The sequence below is a fragment of the Elaeis guineensis genome, chromosome 5, assembly GCF_000442705.2.
Source record: "Elaeis guineensis isolate ETL-2024a chromosome 5, EG11, whole genome shotgun sequence".
Taxonomy (NCBI): Eukaryota; Viridiplantae; Streptophyta; class Magnoliopsida; order Arecales; family Arecaceae; genus Elaeis; species Elaeis guineensis.
The window spans coordinates 114,455,484-114,479,287 of NC_025997.2; the positions used below are offsets into that span (position 1 = coordinate 114,455,484).

The 23,804-nt window shown below is 35.3% G+C and overlaps 1 protein-coding gene across 1 annotated transcript; it reads right to left on the reverse strand.

Annotated features, from left to right (window-relative positions):
- Positions 1 to 94: 94 nt before the first annotated feature.
- Positions 95 to 23,137, reverse strand: LOC105045547 (DEAD-box ATP-dependent RNA helicase 10). Its single transcript, XM_010923874.3, has 14 exons — positions 22,938 to 23,137; positions 20,376 to 20,623; positions 17,680 to 17,803; positions 17,512 to 17,581; positions 12,681 to 12,743; positions 10,590 to 10,664; positions 7,293 to 7,412; positions 2,920 to 2,961; positions 2,738 to 2,812; positions 1,952 to 2,098; positions 1,648 to 1,785; positions 812 to 923; positions 630 to 718; positions 95 to 458 (listed from the first exon to the last, which is right to left on the reverse strand). The coding sequence occupies exons 2-14, from the start codon at positions 20,506 to 20,508 to the stop codon at positions 336 to 338; spliced, it is 1,311 nt and encodes a 436-aa protein (XP_010922176.1). The 5' UTR covers positions 20,509 to 20,623; positions 22,938 to 23,137; the 3' UTR covers positions 95 to 335.
- Positions 23,138 to 23,804: the final 667 nt, after the last annotated feature.

A 23,804-nucleotide genomic window follows, 5' to 3' on the forward strand; every position in this document is an offset into this window, starting at 1 on the left:
GGCTAATTCCGTATTATGTTTCGAAACACTTAAAAATCAAAACTAGAACAAGATGATACCTTGAGTCATGGACCAGACCATCAACAAAAGTGGATTAACCGAAATGCAAATCAAAATTAGTTCTAAACTCCCCAAAAACAGTTCTGTAAGAGGTAAATCAGAAGAAGACTACAAATTTCATCCAGACTTCATGCTATTACATAGGCAAAACTTGGGCAGGATCACGGAACTTAATATCCCTGGGTGTAAAGGAAAGAAGGAACAGAAATTTAAATTAAAAAAAAAAATTGAAGCTCTACGATCAGCATTTCATTTTCCTATATTTCAGTATTCCATCACCTCCGTTTTGATTTCTTGAATGCTTTTGCATTCTTGGGATCAATAACATATCTCTCAGCTTCTTCCTCATCATCTTCCACCTTTTTCCGTTTCTTGTTGCCAGCACTTTCCTTGATTTTCTGTAAAGAAAAATACTTAAATCATACATGCTTCCAATACCAAGAAATAATCCAGCATATGGCACTTTTAAGGCAGAAAACAAAAGAAACACAATAACAATTAGAAAACAGATTTTCTGGTACAAAAATAGTAAAATGACGCTGCAATCAATACAGAGGAGGGTACCATACCATATGAGAGATCCTCCTGGCATCAGCTACCCGTTCCAAGAGCACCAGAACTTCTGCTTCCTCTGCGGGATACTCGGGAAGCTTTTTGCCTGCAGAATAATAATTGATACAAACTGTATAACTGCATAATAGTGTTTGAAATCAATTTTAACTCTCAACCAATTCGAGGAACAGATGCCTACCAATGAGCTTCTCTATCTGCAGGTACCACTCAACTTCATACTGATTCACTAAAGATATCGCCAACCCAGATCGTCCAGCACGTGCAGTTCTGCCCACACGATGGATATAATCCTGTTTTGCAACAGGCCATAGGAGAGGCCATGAGTAAGTGATCACACAAGAAAATGAAAAGCCAAAGTTCAGAAATCATCCCTAGAACAATTGACAGAAATGAGAAGTGCACAAAAGTAGGCCTTCTGTTTATTTGGGAACCTTTTCATTCAAGTCCAAGGAGCATACAAAATGAAATCGGGATCAGGAAAGGAAGCGGTAGATTTTTAATCAGTATAAACTAACATTTAATGCACTATGAACTACAACAAAGAAAGCTGATTTTTCAAGCATAAGAATACAGACATGTAATCACATTGCATGACAACAACATGGTCTATGATTACTTAACTACAAATGACAAAGTTGAAAGAAACTGCCATCATTATCACAACATTCACTCAAATGCAACTACAAGTAGCCGGAAGACAGTAGAAAATACAACTGTGCATCATGCAAGCTGAAAATGTGTTGACCCACTCTACACGAACATAATCTGACTAAATTTATACTTCACAACTAACTGAAGACATAGATTAATCAAAACTTCTCCAACTTTAAAGAGTGAACCATCTTTTACGAGTGATGCAATCAAAGACACTGGAAAGCTTAGTCCATTTAAGCACGTGGTCTAAAGTCAAAATGCAGCATATCGAACCTCCCAATGCATAACTTCATTATTAAGAGAAGATTTGAAGTTTGTTCTCGAAACCAACCTCCAATGACCAAATTGAATGATACAAACCTTTGAATTGCTTGGAATATCATAATTGATAACCACATCCACAGAAGGGATATCAAGACCTCTACTAGCCACATCTGTGCATATAAGAATGTTACATTCTCCAGCCTTGAACTTGTTCAAAGCTCCCAATCTCTTGGCCTATCAGAAACAGCAATTGAAAAGTGTCAATGATGATTCATCTTACAGTTGCTCACAAAAGTGATAAGATAAAAAACAGGGTGAGATTTCATGCTGCAAAGTCAGGTAGATTAAATTGAAGAATTGGTTCTCACAACAACCGATATTGAAAATACAGATACTTTACCTGACCCATTTGACCACTAATTGGTATGGCTTTTAAACCAAGATTTCGGAGAATCACAGAGAGAAGCCGTGTTGATTCACATGTGCGAGTGAAAACCATTGAAGTACTCCCAGACATCTCCGTCAGAATATACACAAGATAGCAATCCTGAACAAAATAGATTATGAGAAGTAAAATAGACGGGCTCCTAAGATGAAAGTGGACTTTGTTATTGTTGTTAACTATTAGACTGTGGCAAATTAGTGATAGTAAAGAAACTAAATCCTAAACATATGGCACTAGCTCAATAATTTTAGTATCCTCTTTAAATTATTTACTGGTTTACAGACAATGTTTTAACCATTATATATCGTCAATAGCTTACAAATTATTAAACAGGATGCTATTTGTATCTGGCTGTGCCCGCAGTTGCATTGATCTCATGATTTTAGAGGACCGAAAACAACAGTGAAAGGACAAATGCATAACTCCATCAGAACTGCTGCCATGACATCAATTACCTTCTAATCAACAGTTTGACTAGAGTAATTGATCATGGTGAGATATATGCTGTTAAATTTTTGAAAAGTCTCATGTTCGACAGAGACTTCTATATAGCTTCCAGATCCTGAGAAATAACTAGTATATATTAGCCAAGTGAATACTTGTGTCACCATACACAGATACAAAGTTTAGTTTATTCTTGCAATTCTGAAAAAGACCGAAGTATACTGCAACATTTAGCCAGATAACTGGTGTTAAAGTCCTCCCAGTAGCTGTACACTAACATGGAAAAGAGGAAACAACCTTAAACTTTGCAGGAGTCAAGCGAAACTGTTGCTTAAGCGTATCGACGGTGGAATATTTGGATGCAGCCTCAATCTGAAATAACCAGCAATGAATATCAATTTGCATACCAATAAAAGCCATTAAAATATTAGCTAATGCTTGCAAAAAAACATGTAAATGAAGAATGGAGGTGGCCAAACCTTCACAGGATTCCTTAGACAGGCCCGCTGAAGCTTGCCAACCTGTAAAACAAATAAAAATGGCTTATTACATAAAATTTTAATTACTTTTTCAAAATGAAACTTTTAGAAAAAGCATTAACTAGACCAGATCAACCAGATCTAATATGTCTTCCCTAAAATGGTTCTAAAATCCAAAGACATGTAAATTATTTACATACAAGCATACATCAGAAATATTATAGAACACATTAACTATAACGTTCATCTGTTGCAACCAACCACGCATATTTTGAAGCATGAATATAATCTCCCTCATTTACATGGCAGTATTTTGTGTGCAACCTGAACAGTGCCATTGAGAGTAAATGCTCACTAAATGTGAGATGCAAGGGACAAGCGAAGTAGGCTTGTTCAGAATTTTGCAGCATTTTCTATATAATTGAGTAAAAACTCCTAAAATGCTTCTTTCAGACATATCCTTTAAGGCTCCATTTGCTTGGGGGTCAAAGTGCAATAAGACCATTTTAACCAATTTATTCCGCCTCATTCACCCAAACAGTAATTTGATCAGCTGGTTTAACTCTTCTCAACAGCAGAATAACCATTCTGAGAATGTTGCATGGTAAATGCTTTACTTTTCTCCCCCTAACCCATTAACTCCACTTAAACCAAGAAAAGATTGCTCTGTTGAAAGACCAGCTAACCTTAGTTGTTCTGCGTTGCACTTCCATACAAATTTAATCTAATCCCCTTGTTAATTACCTCCTCATTCACCATTGTTAGTACATTCTCTATAGCTCTTGGTATATATCTCCCAACTTGTCTTCCACATGCATCTCACATGCCTGCAACACAGATCATAGCCCATTTCAATAAGGCTTCTGGATGAGTTCACGTCTTTTAATCTATAAACATGTAAAGGAGGCCAATATCATTTGATTCATGAGAACTCGAGTCTCCAAAGACATCCAGCTATATAATCACATATACCACCCAACTTGTTTTGCAAGCAAAGCAAAGCTCACCAGGTGAACTCATTCTTTCCAAGTGGATCAAATTCAAAAACCAGAAGACATCGATATTATGAGGGTGCCTTGAACTTCACACAGTGCCCTAATGCAAGTCTATCATGGTTCATTGGTGAGCCTACAAAAATGATGGGATTTAAAAGAACAGAATAAAAGGATCAGAAAAGAGATAACTAAATGAAATGAAAAATAATACAAGATAAGTTTCAGTCAAACTTATTGTTCAATGTTGCATATTTCAACTTTACTGCTTAAAGCAGGAAGAATAGCTATTTTGAAAATGTCGACCCATGAAGAAATTTGGGTGAAATTGCCGATTTAAGTCTTTCGATTTAATGATTGATAATCATAAAGAGGAGAGCTACTCTAGGCAGACTTGTTAAACGTGGTCGCCTAGAGGGCGCATGGGACCAGGTCAGCTAGGCTCAGTCTGCTCTAACCCTACTTTTCTTTCTGCTCCTTCACCCCTTCCTTTCCCTACTTGAAAGCCATATGGGAGATTTGAGATTTAGAGGAGGATACTACCATGCTGTGCAGCAGCCAGTAGGATGATCAATGGCGATCATTGGGTCAGCCAATGGCAATCACTAATGACAATGATGGCAACTGCTAGCATTGATGACAGGTATGTGTTCTTTCTTTCTTTTTCTTTTTTTTTTTTGGTTGTTTTTTCCTTCCTTGAGATGTTTCATTGTTTCGTCTTCTTTAGATCAGCCTTCATCCTCTCTTGACTTTTTTCCTCTTTTCTTCTTCTATTGCTTCTTCTTCATCTACCCATGCTTCCCCTGTTTTTTCTATTTTTCTATTTTCACCTTCTTCTTCATGGTGTTTGCTGTGGCCCTGTAGTCTGTTGGCTACTACTTCCCAGCCCCTCTCCTTGGTGAGTGTTAGTTGCGTAGCTATGGCCCTACAGCTCGCTGGTTGCCACAGAGTCTGTTGGCTATGGCTTCCCTGCCCTTCTCCTCTTCTTCCTTTTCTTTCACTCCTTGCTCAGTGTTAGTTGCCTAGCTATGGTTTCTACAGCTTGCTGGTTGCCTCAGTGGCAGTGATGCTATTGCTGCTTTCTTTCTTCTCCTTTGATCTTTGGGCCTTTTAAAAAGTTTCTTTGGTGCCATATATGGTGGAAACAAAAAGGAGTGCACATATAATGTATGCACATAATTATTTATGTATGATATCATTTGAAGGTATGCATATTCAAGGTTTGGAGGGCTTTCGTCTCGAGGCAGCCACCACCTAGGCACCATGGCATCCATCTAGGTTCAAAAGCATATTCACCATGTGGGTTCACCTGAGAATTTTAACAACCTTGAATCTAGGGTTTCTCGAGATTTCTACGATTAGGATTGCACCTATAAGTTGATGAATTTTTCAGCAGACTTAAATATCCTTAAACATAAACAGCTAAAAGGCTTAAGATAGGGACATTCAAATTCAAATCTACAATTTTACACCGATTTCAAGAACTTACGGTTACTTAAAATTCAATCACAAAAATGGATTCTTAGGAAGAAGCATAACTATAAAAGATAACCAGCAAACTATTTGTAAAAAGGGTTAGCCCAAATGGAACTTCACCACAATGGTTTAACATTGTCACCTAAACTTGCAGCAAGTTTTAGTCTTCAACATTAAGTTACACTGCCAAGGAAGAATAGTGAATTCGGGCAAATCTAAATACAATATGTAGCTCTTGTTCATTTAGAATTAACACTTTGACCTATTATATGAGAAATCCTGGAAGATCATTCAAATGGAGTCTCTTCACATTGTCTGAAGTTAAGTATAATGACTGATAAGGTAGCTGAGAATCAAAAAACCAACCCACACCAAAATAACCCTAAGTCTAACTATTACATTCTAAAATTCAAACTAATAATGGTCATAACACTAAATCCCAATAATACATAGTGAAATTAAAATTAAAATAGTCAACCCTTTATATCTGAAAAACTTGTATGCTACAAAAGCACAAAAATTTCTATTAACTACAGTCAAAACATGGTATATTATTACCTTGATTTGGTGCAAAAATCATAAATCATTCATAGCAAATTGCCTAGGTAGCAGCTATCCCTTCGAAGGCCCAGATGAATGCCCAAACAACCAAATGGGAGCCTAATTTAAAATTACCCAATGCTATTTGGGATTAACATACAACTACAGCAGCTATATATGCTCATAAATAGACTCATATGGTGCAAAGTTACGTAGAAAGCTTATTAAAAAAAACCATTTAGAATTTGATAAAGATTCATGGTCTCCGTAACTACTAATTTGCACCAACATCGTGGTGATTATTGCTACGAACTCATGCAATAGTTAAAGCATAAACCGGTATATCCTCTTGCAAGCCTGAATCAAGGAGCGAGAGTCAAGATAGCATCCAAACAACTTAAAGAGAAGCACCTTTCTGGTTGGCCCATTCCCAAGATAATGAGTTATATCTTTGCAAAAAATGCATTTATTAATAGGAGGGTGTATCTATAATTCTATACTAAAGAGAAGCACCTTTCTGGTTGGCACATTCCCAAGATAATGAGTTATATCTTTGCAAAAAAATGCATTTATTAATAGGAGGGTGTATCTATAATTCTATACTTTCCCTTAGTTTCATAATATAGTAATACTATAACATACACAACTAAGCTTTAGTCCCAAACTAAATAGGGTCGGCTACATGAATACTTTTCCCCTATTCTGCTCAGTTTAGGACAATAATACAACTTATTAAGTAAGATCTAGTATGAGTTTATATATTGAGGTGCTGGCCTAGGCACTAGATGGCCATCAGATGTCTAGACACTCAAGCAGTTGTCTCGCTTAGGACCTATGATGTGGCAAAGTGGCAATAGCCTAGAAAGCCACCTGTCACAACAATGATCCACAATGACACTGACATTATGTATAGAACTTCTAAACTAAACAGTATTTTAACACTAGCCATGGTTGTGTTAACTGAATTATTTTCTCTAATTTTGAATTCCAACCATGAACCATGATAGCTACGATGGACAACAAAAGAAAGACAACTGAAGATTGGCAAAAGATATAACTAAACCAGTTCCACAAAAAACACAAAATCATGTTCACATATATCAAAATACCATGCAATGCAAAATACTAAAACTAGAATACAGGTTGGCGGCTGGCCATACCAGTACCTACACATTAGCGAAAATCAAAATACAAGCCATGCTCCTATAAGATATAAGAACAACATGCAATGCATCCACATTAGAACTAGCAAATAGGATCAGACTCCTTATGCCTTGAAACACATAATAAAGTTATTGTAACTAAAAAATATGGAACACTGTTTTCTCAAATTTTAAAGAAACACCAATAAATCAGAAAGAATACCTTTTTTGTCATGGTAGCTGAAAATAGATATGTTCTTCGTTCTCGAGGAATAACCTTCAAGATGTCATCAATAGCTTTTTCAAAATCCATGTTGAGAAGCCTATCAGCCTCATCTAAGACCTTCGCATCAGATAAAAACAAACCAAATTAGCAATTTTGTTTTATGTATGACAGGTAATTGTCGAAGCAATACATGTATGATAATATGTACAAACAGACAATACTAGAAAGGAAAAGCAAAGAAATGAAAGTAAAATAATGTGTCACTTCATGATTTCACAGTACACAATTTTATGTGGCAGTTCGGAATGTTGTTCCCATCCTACATAGAACATGTTGCACACAGCAACATAGCCTTTTCCAATAAAGAATAGCTAAAGCATAAACCATCAATACGAACACCAAAGGCAAATGATTTAGCAAATTTTTACAACCAACTTTCAACATGCCATCAACCCTTCAATGAATTGTACCAACATTATAGAAAAGATAGCAACAGGAGAGAGGAAACTACTGCATGTTTTCAATCACCGCAAGATGGTAAATAGGAAATTATAGCCTAAGCTATCTTTGTAAAGCACAATGGCTCAATCAGAAATTATTCAATAGGACAATAAGCAAGCCAATAACAAGATACACTTTCCTGTGTCATCTTTCTTAGTCAACGAAAACCACTGGCCAAATGCCAAAAGCAACTACTTGCTGTAGTAACTCACTCTCGCTGTAGTAATATCCACAAAACACCTAATTATTAGCTAAACAGACATTAGTCCTGCATAATCTCCATACAAGTATTTTTATGGCCTATTTTGCTTCATCTATAGGTACTCACTCTCCCCTCCCAGTAATGACCTCACAGCAACCAAACCATCTCAAGCTAATCACCAAAACATTGTCCTCCAGCAATGTACCTTTTAGATTCCACTAATTTCCATCTCTAGCTTTACCTTTCATAGTTTTCCACCAGTCCACCTATATTTCCTAGTCATACTCTATAGTCTATGTCATTTTTTTTCCTGCGAATGGACCTTTATGGCCCAATTTTCTGATGCATACTTATCTTGCAGCTCCTGACAAGCACAACTTATCTTGCAGCTCCTGACAAGCACTATCATGCAACAACACATGATGATTTCCACTTCATCCATTTCTCTTAACTTAATTAATCCGTAGAACAGGAAATGGCGTATGATTTTTACGAGTGATACGACAGAGGCCTCATTCTGAAGAATTTTAATCAAGGCTTTATTGTGGACATTATGTTTTCGTTGAACAAATTTTGCTGGGCACCAAGTTAGTGACCACATAGTTATTGCTTGAAATCTTAGCAACCAAACTGTCATGAGCAGACAAACAGAGGGACAGACTAAAGCTGATCTATACTGTGGGCCTATTGCAGCTAGGAAACCAGCATTTCCACCACAGGTCACAAAGACCTGAATATATCATATTCAAAATTTTTCCTAAAGAATACTATAAAAGCAAGAAAAAATAAAGGGTAAAGAAAAGCCAATTAGTTAGTGCAGCTCGAACAGCCATCAGACAGCACATGCCAAAAATTAATAAATACATAATCGGTAAAAGAATATATCCTCTCACCAAACAGTTATGGTGTGATAGAAACTAGCAGACTATCAAAGCACGCCTCACTCGGTTTACCATCCAGAAGTCCAACACTACTGTCATCTCAGCATCTGGTCATTCTGCCCAACTCAAACAAACTACCATAAATTCATCCATCTGTAAAAGTGGCTTATAAGGATTCTCTTGCCTTAAACCAAAGAAAAAAAGAAATGTCTCCAAGCCCAGTCACATATTTGTCTAATTAACTCATATTCGACAAGATGATAGTTGTTACCACTGCTTAATCACACAACACGTCCATGACTAATCTCTCCCTTTTTAGAAAGTTGTCACAAGTGCTGCATGGACACGGAAATGAGAACTAGATACGGGCATGCATCCAAGTGTCAACTCGGCAAGAGGGAAAAAGAGAGGTATGACGATACACAGGATGACAAATAAACCTAACTAAATTATATATTTATACCTTTAAATGTTAATTGTTTAAACATTAAAAAGAACATCTTAAAAAACATGTTGTTTGTTAAGATTCATTATACATGTTTCTCATTCAAACTTCCTAACTAACAAAAGAACATTAGCAAAATAATATCTGCAAAGTTGTTTCAACACCTACACCCTTAACAAATCTCGAAAAAGAACAACTACTCACTCCTAGTATCAAGTCAGAGGATCAAACTCCTTGTTGGAAGAGTTCAACTATTGGAAATAGCTACCAAGACCTTCAAGTGTTCAAGCATCCGATACATATCCAACTCGGATGTGTCCAACACAAATTTTTGAAGCAAGACACGTGTGTCCATGTAACACTGGTTGCAGCATCCCAGGAGAACAAGCCGTGAATATATGTGGGTTATTCTATCACGTGGACAGCAACCTTATTTTCTTAACCCATTTCAAAAGCTACTGTTAAACATGTATTTCATGAAGAAACCTCCTCCCCACCAACTTGTCAACCTTCAACTTCAACTTCATGCACATTACAATGTTGATCATGCTGCCATGGCAAACAATTGTCAGTCCATTATTTGTTATTGTCTCTTGAACTTCTTGCCTAGTAAAAACTCAAAGAAAAGGACCATCATCTTGCAGCTAAGGATTATGATAGACTATCATGCCAATATAGCACTTTCTAATTTTGTTTCTTCCCCAACATTAGCTGCATAGCTTCTTGCTAAAATGGGTAGTATTCTTGTATAATGAAACTAAATATCGCTTAGATCTCGCTCTAAACAAACTAATAAAATATTGAGATTAAATGTTACTAACATGCTTCAAGTACTTTTATCCCTTTGACCTAACAAAGTATAGTCTTCTTAACAAAATCATTAGCCACTGAATGAGGAAATCCTTTCTATATAATCGACAGTGTTTTGTTTCTAGAGGAAACTTAGAGTAGATTTCATTTGATGGTAGTATATGGGTTGAATCTGCTTATCATATATTCATATTAGTCCTTATTGTGATAACAACTTCTATATCTTGCAAGTCTGAGTTCTAGGATATTATCATTGTTAACAGATTATTCCTGGCATGTTGCTCACTAATATGTTTGAATTGTTAAGATAACAAGTCCATGTAACTGAATAAATTGGACTAAGATAGTTGACTTAGTTTGAAAAATATAAGAAATATAGACAAAACCAGAGAAGCAAACAAAGTCCTTATCATACTTCATATGAAATTAACATAGTAAATGAAATGAAGTTATACCAAGTATTTTAACATGCGAAGGCTAAAACCTTTTGTATTTGACAAATGATCCAAGAGACGCCCAGGAGTCGCCACCTACACAAATATAACATTTGTGTCAAAGAAAAAGTCAAAAAAAACACATACAGCATTTCATGCTAGGATATAAACAAATATTTATCAAAAAGAGACAAAAGGGCTGCCTATAACCTCCAACAACATGCAACAACTAAAGCAATGAGTGTTAGTAGGAACTGCTGTATGAACGTTCAATCTTGTTAAATGCAGTAACTTTGTTCAAAGCCCCCTAAGCAAATAATAGATACTTTCATTAGCAACAAATAAGACTCATTACTTGGAGACCCATCAGAGAAAAATAGATACTAGTGAAAAGGGCTGTCATGGAGAAAATATGCATGAAAAGAAAAGAAAGAAAATTCACAATTATGTGCAAGAAAAAGCAAACAAAATCTATTACCGATCTTTCTACATCTCACTTTCTATAAGTGATAGAATATAAGTACAGAAGTACCAAACTTGTTGGATCCATTCAATAGTTAAAGCAATAGATTTGCAGTATAAGCAGCTCAGCTGCCTGGAAAGTTTATATGAACCAGGTGGTAAAAAAGTTTGGTTTCAGAGGAAAATAGAATGCTACAAAGCACCACATAATTGAAGTTCATGCCCAACATAATCCTCAACTACTTCATATCATATAAGGAAAATTGAAGTGACTTCAAAATTAACAATCAAGAGTGAAAATTCATTATCATTGCTTTACCTGTCACAGCTAGTAGACAACATAAAAATAATGAAAAGAATAAGAAAGATACAGATGTCATTTTAAAAAAACAGAATGAACATAGAACTATATTTGATCTTTTTTCCATTATTTTATCCAGCAATTAACATCTCTAGCATCATAAACTTGGCTATTGGTAATTATTACAAGTCTGCAACCATTATGATTATGTAAGTGTCTTTTTTGATATAAGTTGCTTTTATGCATCTCACAATTATTAGTACAAACAAGTCAATACAACATAAATACCAGATCCGAACAAGAAAAATAAACCATTTAAGGCTTTGCTTCAACAAAAACAGGCCAACTAACTCCTAAAGACAATTTGTCAATATAAAAATAACAAAACAAAATCAGATTAGCTAAATTTGGATGCTTTTGTGTTTCAAACGATAATTGATCCTTTATCTAATCTTTTAAGATATCCTGATGTTAAAAATCAAATTAAAGTGGGAGCAGTTTTTACTTTTCAGATAAGATGTTCCAAGCAGATGGGCAAAATTGACCCCACCTTGGCCGGCCATGTTTTGGGCTGGCTTGGGTGCCGTATTTCATCCCAATGGGTTGGCTGTGCTAAGGCATTATCCTTTATCTCATTCGACAATTTTTAATAGCAAAAAAAATGCAGGAAGGTCCCTCTACTTCTGTAAGGCTTTTAAATCATGTCTAGCAAATCTTACTATAAATGAAAATTAGTGAATGATTTAAAATATGGATTTCACTAGGGGGATTATGTCCCCACAACTATCAGAGGCTGACTGAATAAGGTGTAGATCAATATTAGTCCTCCAAATATTTCCAAGAATGACAAACATTTTCCATGTCCAATGATATTTCCAAGAAGCAAAAAGCAATAACAAGTGGTGATAGGAACTCAAGTTAATAAAGGTGAATATTGAATGTAACATAATTTAATTTTATTTAATGCAGCATGACAAGTAAATACAACAAAGCAAGAAGGCAACAAGACTTATGTGGAAGACACAGTATACACACAGTCATCTCTGTTGGTTAAGAAAAAGAATGAAGCTTTGAATTTGGCAGAATCATGTTGATAGAATTTCTTAGAAATTTAGCTTGCAAGACAGCAAGAGTTCAAGTGGAAATCTTGTGATGTAGTTTGTCTATTACCCAAACAAGGATTCCATTAAAGGCAAACTCCCCACCCAAAAGTTAAATACAACAAGCTGACTCTATTTAGTTACCTCCATAATTAGAAACCATGAAGCAAAATTCAGACTCCTTGCACAAAAACACTAGAGATTCTAGCGAGCATGCATCTAGACTGCAGAATAGATATCTATACATACCACAATATGCGGACGCTTTGCGAGAGAAATTGCTTGTTGCATCATGTCTACTCCTCCCACAAGCTGCAAAAAGTTTGCTTCTCTCAATTAGAAAAAGTATGCAGTATGGTGAGTCTCCACACCATATTAGTAGCACATTACCATGTATGTTATGTACTTCCGTACCTATGTATGTTATGTACACATGAACCTGGAGCAAATTTAGATTGTATGTGAAGTTCTAAAGCTTTCCTAAAGAAGGAATAACAACATTGTGCCAAGGCATGTCTAAAACAAATCAAAGAGTGAGAATGTATGCAAAGACACTTCAACAAGCTATCAGTGGTTCAACAAAAGGTCATCAACAATCTAATAAAAGAATGAATAATACACTGCTTAGTCCACCATCAAATATTTGACCATTAAAGATCTGATTTTTTTTTTTCAAATGCAACTAACTGACAATACTAAAAAGGATCACCAGGAAAAATAGAAAACATATGATTCTATAGTGACACAATTGAGAAAGCACATTGTAGATGATCAGGATCATGTGTTAGTCAATAATCGATTCATCCATGACATGACAGAACTATGGCCATGCCTCATAAAACTGATAATCAAGCATGTGAAGATGAAGTTTATTATAAAAGAAAGCACATCAAGATAAATATGCAAGGGCAAACTGTAACAACAAATCAAGTGGTCAGTGAAAAGATGCAAAAGTGGACCCTACAATAGTTGCAAGATTTGTTTACAACACAAGATTTTGGGGGACTTTTGCAGTTGAAAATTGCTGATACATTTTCATCAAAGAACGGAGTAAAATTTTGCTTCGTGAAGTATATCATAAATAGATCATTATATTCTCATTTCTTATGCTAATAGTCCTTTAAGAAAGATATATTGAATTTAAGAAATCAACCTCCAGCTGTAACAAGCAAGATGCCTTTTCATAAGATAATTTGATATACATTCACTTAAGCAGTAGATACTTTATGTTTCAAGACTAACTTCGCACTCCACGATGCTGCAATGAACATCATATATTTTATGGCATGACATGCATTCTTCTGTTGGTAAATAATTTTATGCCCCCTTTTTAAATTTTTTTTAGCTTATACCCAGTTCTCGTATTATAGTTCTCAAAGGGTAAAGCCAAAATATGATGACAATATTAGGACTATACTAAAGTAGGTTTCCATTACTTCTTTCATTATATTTAAAATTTTTTAAAATAATTTGTTTCTGCAGAGCAGAGATGGTATGATATCAGCATAAAAAGGATATATCTAAACTCGATTAGGCATGTACATAAAGGCATACATAAGGTCTAAAAAGAATTTCAATAATATAAATTAGTTTCCATAATCTTACATGGACGATTGATGCAGCAATCATTCAAGATCAGCTGCTATGGCCTAAGCGAGGGAACAATGGCTACAAAATTCAGCTCCCAAAACAATCAGGTTGCTGTTTGGAGCCATGAACAGCTGAGATTGCCAGGCTGCATTGCAATTGAGGCATCTTAGGGCCTCATCCTGCTGCATTGAATAACCATGAAAAAAGATTTGCAAGCATATTTTCATCCAACGGGTTCCAAATCATTTGCCGATCAATTTTTCATTTCAATAGAAGTGTTTGTATATTATTTTTGACTTAAAACTATAGGCTAGTTACTGTTTTCATTATTGTACCATGAGTGACATGACTTACAGTAACCATGACCTTTTAGGAATCCTATGAAGCATCAAATTTGTTGGTAGTTAGTGGGATTTTGGGGGTTTTCTTTATAATAAGAGTCCTAGATAGCCCAAATTAGGAACTTTCTAGGGAATTGACTGAACTAATAGAGTCCAGAAGGGTCATTGAAAAGTAAAGTGTATGCTTTTTAAGAAGAAATACAAGACTCCTTCTTGCTGCTGCTGCTTCTCATATTCCTCTTAATCTTCTTCTTCATATCATAATCTGCTATCTATCTCTACTGATCTTAATTGATCATATTGCTGCTCAATTCATAAACCGCTCTATTCTAGAAAAGGTTTTTAACATTTAGATTGCTTGCAGCATTATTTGGAGATCAATTTTAAACACCAAGGTGTTGCCAGATCTTGTTGCTTACCCTCTTTTCTCTGAAGATTGTAGATCAGGAGACCATTCACAATATTCTGTGCACAGCAAGCATTGAACAGCAGGCATTGAATCACTTTGGATCGCCATATAACTTTTATTTATGGTTTCAAGCATCTGCTAGATTCCCCTTGTCACTGTTGCAGGCTTTAGATCAGCTACAAGCAAGCTTTGATACATTCAGTCCTGTTTACTGAAACTGGATGGCAAGAAAATAAGGATCCTAAAACCTAGGATTTCTCCACTTTTAGGTCCTCCACTCATTGCAGATCATTCCTACCTGGTCCTGTATCACCGATATCCATGCTTTTCTTAGTACAATAGATTTTGGCCTGGGGGCAGCTAACTTTAGATCATGAAATGATGCATCCATCATTCTCTTTCGATGCGTCTATTTAGTCTAATGTCACTCAATTTCAGATCTCGGTAGTTTTATGCACTCCGCCTTGCAAGAAACTATGAATTAACTAGTCAATGAGACACAAGCATAATATAATAAACCTAGGTGCTGTTTGGTAGGGGGTAATATTTCACATCACCCCAGTGATGTGAGTTGAGTAATGTGATCACCTTATTTGGTATTGCAAAATCCCATCCAGTGATGAAGGATCCAGTGATAAATTCGATGATAGCATCACTGCACAATACAGTGATGCTATTATCTGGAGGTCATCATCTTGTTTGGTATTGCACAATCCCATCCAGTGATGAAGGATCCAGTGATAAATTCGGTGATAGCATCAATGCAGTGATGCTATCACCACACATACCCTAAGTGATAGCATATCACTAGGTACTAGTGATGTACTGAAATTATTTTAAGACAAAAATATCCCTAGTCAGTAAATTGGAAAGAAAATAAAAATCCTCCTCGTCTTTTTCTATAGATACCTATCTACTAGACGTGTTTTTTATTTTTATTGATAGGTTTAGTTAAATGATACAGATGCCTTTTATTTATTTATTAGATACCTATTTTATTTCTACAGGTAGATATGGTTAATTGACATGAATGGATCATGCTAAATCCTTCATGCTTTTTTTTTCTCAATTTGTTTTGATGGACTAAATCATTCCTAATAGGCAGTCTTGATATTGATGGTCAAAATTGACTGAGCCTAGTTAAGCCTAATTATATATAATATTATCGTAATATCATTGTAATAGATTCATCAAAATAAATATCTATAATAATAAATAAATAAATAATTATTATTATTATTACTACTGCTACATGTTTTTGTGAGGAGTTATAAATAAAGAATATTTAATCAAATTGTAGAGTAATTATTATGTACTAATGTATAAAGCTATTTATGGTATTTTATACATTATCACTATCACTATTTAGTGATATACCAAACATAGTGAAGTTTTATTTCCAATGATATTCCAATGATATACCAAATACAATGATTACATATCACTTCAATATTTGCACATCATCCCAGTCTTCATATCACCCCAGTGATCACATCACTCCAGTGATTACATCACCGGTAATATACCAAACAGCACCCTAAGATACTATAGTTGCACTTACCATTCGCCTAACATCACTAAAGTTTTAACATTAAGAAAATGTGTTCTTCATAACCAGCAATAACCTACTTCACCCAATAAGAACACAAACTTGCCATTTGCACAACTATCTTCTCAAATGGTCGGCAGTCTCAATACTTAGCCCTACATGTTCCACCTGAAAACATTTAATAAAGGCACAAGCACTGGTGTGTGGGATGAGTAGACCTAAACCTAACAAACAATCTGGCCTGATTTATGGCCAATCTAAATCTAAAATCTGGACGTGTAGGATTAAAATGGGTCCCAACCTACAGCAAAATTAACGACAGTATCAGGCTCGGATATAGAAATTTAGGATCAAAACCAAATCAATCCAGTTCAAGTCAAGTTGATAAGGAACTGAACAGTTAGAAAAGTTGGATGGCTAATATGATCTGCTTGCACCACCTTATATAGCTGAATGAACTTCTCCAAGTACTATAACAAGCAGGGGAATAAATTTGACCTTGCTTTGTTGAACACACAACCACTCAAAGCAATTCAAAGCATATTTTTAATTACTACCACAGTACCACTACACTCTCCTATACAAGCTTCAAATGAAGAATTTCAGTTTTCAGCAAAGTCATCTGGTCGCTTCATTGAAATATGCACCCAACATATATACATTTATTCAAAAATTATGCTTGTTTTGAATCTTCCAGCACTCCAAACAAATGTTAGCAATTCGATAAGCAGCAAGATTTCAACTGATTTTCAATTGATAGTGCCTACACGAAGTTCTACGTCCTTAATTTCTTCACACTCATGAAATACTCATGACCACTATAAATCCACAAAGTTTGATTAATATATGCATTTATTCAAGCAACAGCATGGTAACTTATATGAGTTTCAGGATCCTCTACAGTGCATGTTTTGCACCTAGAGGATGGTGCATGCTTGGATGGGTGACACATCACCCATCTCAGAGATGGACGACTGTCATCCATCTCTCAACTCCTGCCTTGTACTGCATGCCACCCTGCTTGGCACAGTTGAGAGATGGGCGACCACCATCCATCTCCAAGATGGGCAACATGTCACCCATCCAAGTATGCACCATCCTTGCGGTGCACAACATGCACCGCAGAAGATCCGAACTCAACTTATACCAATGAAGAAGGGAAAACAAATGGCATGAGCTAGATCCTCTTACCACGGAACATTTAACACCTATGCCAGACCCTAAAGCTTCAAACTGTTCAGCTATCTGAATCGCCAACTCCCTGAAAACAAACAAAAATAAAACTAGGAAAAAATTAGCATCACAACATAAAGGAACTACCAATAAAATAAATCCAAGCAAGAAATCACTACCACCAACCTAGTTGGAGAAAGCACGCAAGCAAAAAATGGTTGTGGGTTCTCCAGTAGTGCATGTAGAATTGGCAATGCGAAAGCTCCTGTCTTGCCTGACCCTGTTTGTGCTAATCCAATCACATCTCTTCCTACAAGAAACAAAAGAAGATTTTCCTACAATTTATTTACTGATAAATTAGAAATTTGGAATTAAATACTATAAATCAGGTATGGCCTCCAATATATATATATATATATATATATATGAGAGTGTATCCGTATGTACGTGTTTGTACATACATATACATACAAACATAAACACACACACATATATATACGGAAACATACAAGCATACATACACATAATACATACACACATGCAGAAACATATACACATATGCATATGCATATATGCATGCATGCACTCATTTATATATGTATATATAGCCTAGAGGAATATAACAATGAAAATGTTGTCAAATAATATACAGTAGGGGTTTTTGCATATACAAACCTAATATAGCTTAGTGCATATTTAACTTCTAAAAATCACTATTTGCATAAAAATACCCCTCAAATCATCCATTTTTGCATGACCCCCCCCCCCAAATAGATATTTGATTGATAGAGTTAATAACCACTTTAAGTTTAAAATAACTTTACTACCCCTGTCCATGAATATCCTTGAAAAAATTATATAAAAATACATCTCTTTTTAGTAAAAACAAAATGTGAACTTTTTAAAGGTATTAACATGAAAGGATAATAATGTCAAGTGATAATACCATTATTTATGAACGCCATCAGCCAAAAATCTAACAGGAAGGGAGTCCATCCAAAAACAAGATTGTTCGAAAGGTAGATAATACAAATATCTTTCAAAGGGTAAATACGCAATAAGCCATATCTACAAGAGTATACTATAAAATAATTTTCTACAACAAAATCCTAACAGTATACAAAATCCCAGCTTATCCCAATCCCAAAACACCCCAGTACTTTGAGCAAGTTCCTATGCACAATCTGATTTTTTTCTGTTTAAACCCACTTTGAATCTATCTCATACCACATAGTCTTTTATTTTTTTGGTAATGACCACAAAAGAAGTTGGGTTCAGAGGAGTTGTCCACTCCCTATCACAAAATCAACTTGCTAAAAGCCAAACCACATGGTTTCACAATATTAAAACAAGCTCTATCTCCAATCTCCTTGTCAAAGTGGCATTTCACACCACCATATTCCCATCTATTTTTCATTTTTATTTTTCTTTGAGAGTAGCAAATGGAGATACAATTGTTGTCCATGGAAAGAACCACAGAGGCACCAAGGCCCTGATCCTTTAATCCAAATCTGACTCACTCTTTGTCAGAGTTCCCCTAAGTCCTTTTCCTACCATCTCTTCTTTATTTCTATCCCTTTATCATATTCCAGCTAGATTATGTTCCCAAAGAAAGTCATTAACAATTCAGATCTATAACTATTGAATGGACTCAGATTATCAAACCCTTTGTTACACGTTTAAGAAACAGATTTTTTTTTTTTTTTTGAAAAAGCACCCATGCATCTCCTCAGATTACATCTACTAATCTTTTCTGGAAACCTCTTCCCCCAGTATCTATCTTGTAATGTCGCTTTCACCTCACCAATATTGGTATCATCAGATTCAGCTATAAGTGTAGAATCAGGAAAAGGCAACTTAAGGTCAAACTATGTCAACCTGCCTTTTTAAAAATAGCAACATATCCGAGGTCAGTCATAAACAAGCAATTGCCTTATCTTATTGATACTTCTTACATCATTGTCCAAGCTCATGATATTTAAAGAAAAAAAAAAGACACATGCATGCATACATGCATGCAAGCATGCATCCATACATACATACATATAAGAACTAAAGATTTTGTTATGCTTTTAGTTAAAATTTCAGAAATGCATGCCTATAGACTATCTACGTAGTCAAAATGTTTAATCACAACTTCTTGATGCAACATTCATTCCTTATGTCATAATCATAAATTCAGGCATATAAATAGGACCTTGCATGATGAAAGGTTATCAGCCCCTCAATAAGGATGATGATTATGTGTCTTATGAAAGTGAACTCTGCAATATCATAAAAATAAAAAGTGACACTAGGAAATTTTTGAGATTTGTGGCCTGAGTCTGATCACCAAAACAAGACTATATTCTCTGTTTCATTGATACAGCAGACATAAACAAGACCAAACTGATATAGTTTAGAATGAATTAATTGATCAGTTCAAAAGAGAATCATCAGCATGGAGCCGAGGCAGTTAAACACTAGCTCATTGCCTATGTATTGGATCATGCCCCCATTTCACTCGATGTCTAGCAATTTTTTGAAATAGTCACATCTATTTTGAATGTGTATCAATTTTCTGAAACACTTACATCTATTTTGTTCCATGATAGCTTTCCATCAGATCAAATGACTAACATGCGTACATGAATGCTCACAAAAAGAAGGGGAAAAAAGCTAAGCTCCCACACATGCATCATATATATTTAAACAAACAAAAAAGTTATTTCTCCCAATCTATTGTTCAATAAACAGAAGTAAATTATCAAAAACAGAAACAGACTAAAATTTGAGCTTTTTGAAGTCCGAAATGATGAAGATGATTGCCAAGAAATATCACATCACAAGAAGAACTAGAAAAAAGAAGGCAGCGCTTGATTCAATGGATTGAAGAAAGGTACCTTCAAGGGCATGAGGGATCGCCTCAACTTGGATCTTTGTTGGGTTTTTCCACCCCAGATTATCACATGCTTCCACCAATTGCTCGCAAACGCCAAGGCCGCTGAAGGTCTTCTGCTCCGCATCTTCCGCCATGACCAATAAATAATGGAGAATGGAAGGGAACAAAAGTAATCGATCAAAAAGAGGATGGGCGGTGGAACTGGGACTCTATTGGAGATCACAGGAGTGTGAGAGAAACTTCAAAACCCTGAACAGGGAACATGCTTGTAAGTATATGTCTAGTACTCCTCTCATATACATGTGAATCTACAAGGTGGCATTTCCACTGAATTTCTCAAAATAAAAAACAGAAAAAATTGTTATGATATACATGTGCCTAGAGGAACAAAAGCCCAGGCCAAATTTGTACGCAGGCAGAATTAAGAAGCTAAGTTTTAATTATTTATTCTGACTTGACACCTAAAATTTTTCCAAGGATTTTCTAACCAGTGTTTTTCCCTGAAAATCTGCAAAACAGTTTTTAATTTTGTAGAATTGCTAACTTGGATGCAGAATAACTATTTTGGGTAAATGTTTTATGATAACTTATTTGGGTAATCTAGCAAGTTCTTTAACAATGAGCAAGGTAAATTCAAATGACATGTAGTCTTGTATGACCAGGCCCCAGCTCTTCCTTTCTCCCTTCTCCTTCTTTCTCTCCCCTTCCATCTTCTCCTCCTCAGCGCCTGCCCCCCCCCCCCAACCCCCCTCCTCTCTCCTATCTCTATCTTTTCCCTTATCTATGAAACAGCCCATAAGATCATGGCAAAATACAATCATATATACCATAAAAAGATGAGGATCCACAATCTCCAACCCACCAAATTTTTTTGTTAAAAAATATAGGAGGGCTTAATATATGGATCCATACCTGATCATTGAGGAATACCTGCTGTGGTATTGAAGATGGCCGTGGATCTTTAATGGCTCTAAGGGCATTTTAAAAATAATAATAATAATAATAACTCCCAACCCATAGGAAAGCAGCTTTCCCATGTCCCACATGAGTTTTTCTTTCCCATGAAACATGAAAATGTTATTCCCATGGGCATGCCACTTTCTAATCTCTCTCCTCCAAAAACTTCAACCAAACAAGAGGGTTATGTTTGTTTAACGACCGGAATCAAAACCAGAATTGATTGGAATGAAAATTGGAATGGCCATATTCCCCAATATGTTTGTTTCATGTTTGGAATCGGAATCGAAATGAATGATTCCCATTGTCACTATTTGGCTCATTTAAAAATAGGAATCGAAATCAACAAGGAATGGCAACGAGTTGGGTACCCATGAAATTTGCCCTACTCGTATCCAAACCTGTTTAAAATCTTATTATCCAAACCCATCTCAAACCCAAATTGCAAAACTATACAAAATTCAAAACCCATCCCACTAAAAAATGTAAACCTGTCGGGTATCCCAATGCGCCCTATTAACCTTTATTCGGGTCAGGTTATTCAAGTATCCGAACCCTGGTTGGTCTTTCTTCTATGCATGTATCAAGTATATGCCCAATCATGTAAACAATGATAAAGTACTCAAATCAAATTATTTTCCAGTTCCACAAGTCTAACCTAAAACATAGAATAAAATAAATAAATAAATAAAATAAAATAATTACTAGCATGCCATGCTGATTTCGTGATAACAATTTATTAAAGCCACATCAACAGATTTTGATGTCCATAGCTATTGCTAACCATTAAAAACACAGAACTTTGTTTTCTTTGATTCCCATTCGTAATGACTGATATATATACATCAAAAAGAAGTGAAGAAATTCTTTTTTTTAACTAATTACAGGTTAAAAGTACACCAGCCACCTCGATGAAACATTGTTTTTTCTGATTCCGAGCATGATTCCTACCCAACCTTTCAAAACAATTAGACCACCTCCCATCTCATAAAGCTAATGTTCAGAAAGTAATGAAAAGGGCATGTTAAACCATGAACCTTGAGTCTGTCTCTCTCCTTCTGTGGCGGCCGGTGCCAGCAACCGTGACACATGTTTGGCCCTTGGAGTTGCAAAGCATGAGCAAGGCCTTGTTCATGCATCCGCATTACAGTTCAGAAAGGTGGAACATAGCCTGGTGCAAGTCTCACACCATGGATTTGATATCATATTCATATTATCATGAGAACAGAACTCCAAAAATTGAAAATTTTGGCGCCCAAGAAGAATCCTTTCGATCAAAAATCCCCCAAACCCCACAAAATGTCATGCTTCTACCACGATTAGGCTCTCAAAACCTCAAGGGACCAACTCACACCGCCACAACTCGCCCAAAATCCCATATGCTTGAGAAAAAACCCCAACCGGAACCTAAGAAAACTCACACCGCCACAACTCGCACAAAATCCCACATGCTTGAGAAAAAACCCCAACCGGAACCTAAGAAACCCCTTCCGATCTCCCTCAAGTGCTCCCCTTCCCCACAGATCTCCGAAAAAAGAGAATTAAATGAAAAGAAAAAGAAGCGGAAAAAAAAACCATGATCAATCTGCGTGGGAAAAGGTCTTACCTTTCAATTTTTTTCGTCTTTCGTTTGTTTTCGTTGATTTTTCCTTTGTTTTCCCCAATTTTTCCTCTGTTTTTTCCGTCCTCGGGAGGAGGCTTGGAGCGGCCGAATAGGGAAGCTGAGACAGTTAGACCATGGCTAGGGTTTTGTGTCGGGTGTTTAGATATAAGACTAATGGTTCGCCGACCGGATGGTTAGACGATGGCTGGGGTTTTGTGCGGGGTATCTAGATACAAGGGTCGTCTTTTTGTGGGTAAGTATTATAAAAAATTAAAATTAATTTATTTTTATTTTTATATTTTTAAAATAAATAAATTATTTTATTATAAATAATATTTATTTATAAAATAAAAAAAATTATTTATACAGAAAGTAACTAAATCATTATTTCATCGATGAATAAAATAGATATTTGATACTGTATCTAAAATATCTATCTTTATTTTCAATATCTCTATCATTTAATATTTGATAATTTAGTTAAATATAAAAAATAATAAAATAATAAAAAATATGGATAAATTTTATCAACTTATCTAAGAAAGTAGTAATATAAAAGAACATAGGTAACAAGTTTTAAAATTATTTTTTTATGTATAAAAAAATATAGATAAATTATTTTTTTATTTAAATATTATCTAAAAAATATTTATTTAAAAAAATATGAATTCTCAGATAAATTTTTTAACTATAAAAAAATAGGTCCTAAGATTTTGTTTGAATTAAGGGATTCAGAGAGAAAGAAAAGGAAGAAATTTTTTTTTCTTTGTTTAAATATTAATTTTTGAAGGAGAGAGAAAGAGAGATACCTTTTTCCCTCCGCTTTCATTTATTGAATTAGTTTTTTAATTTTTTTAATTTAAAGCAATC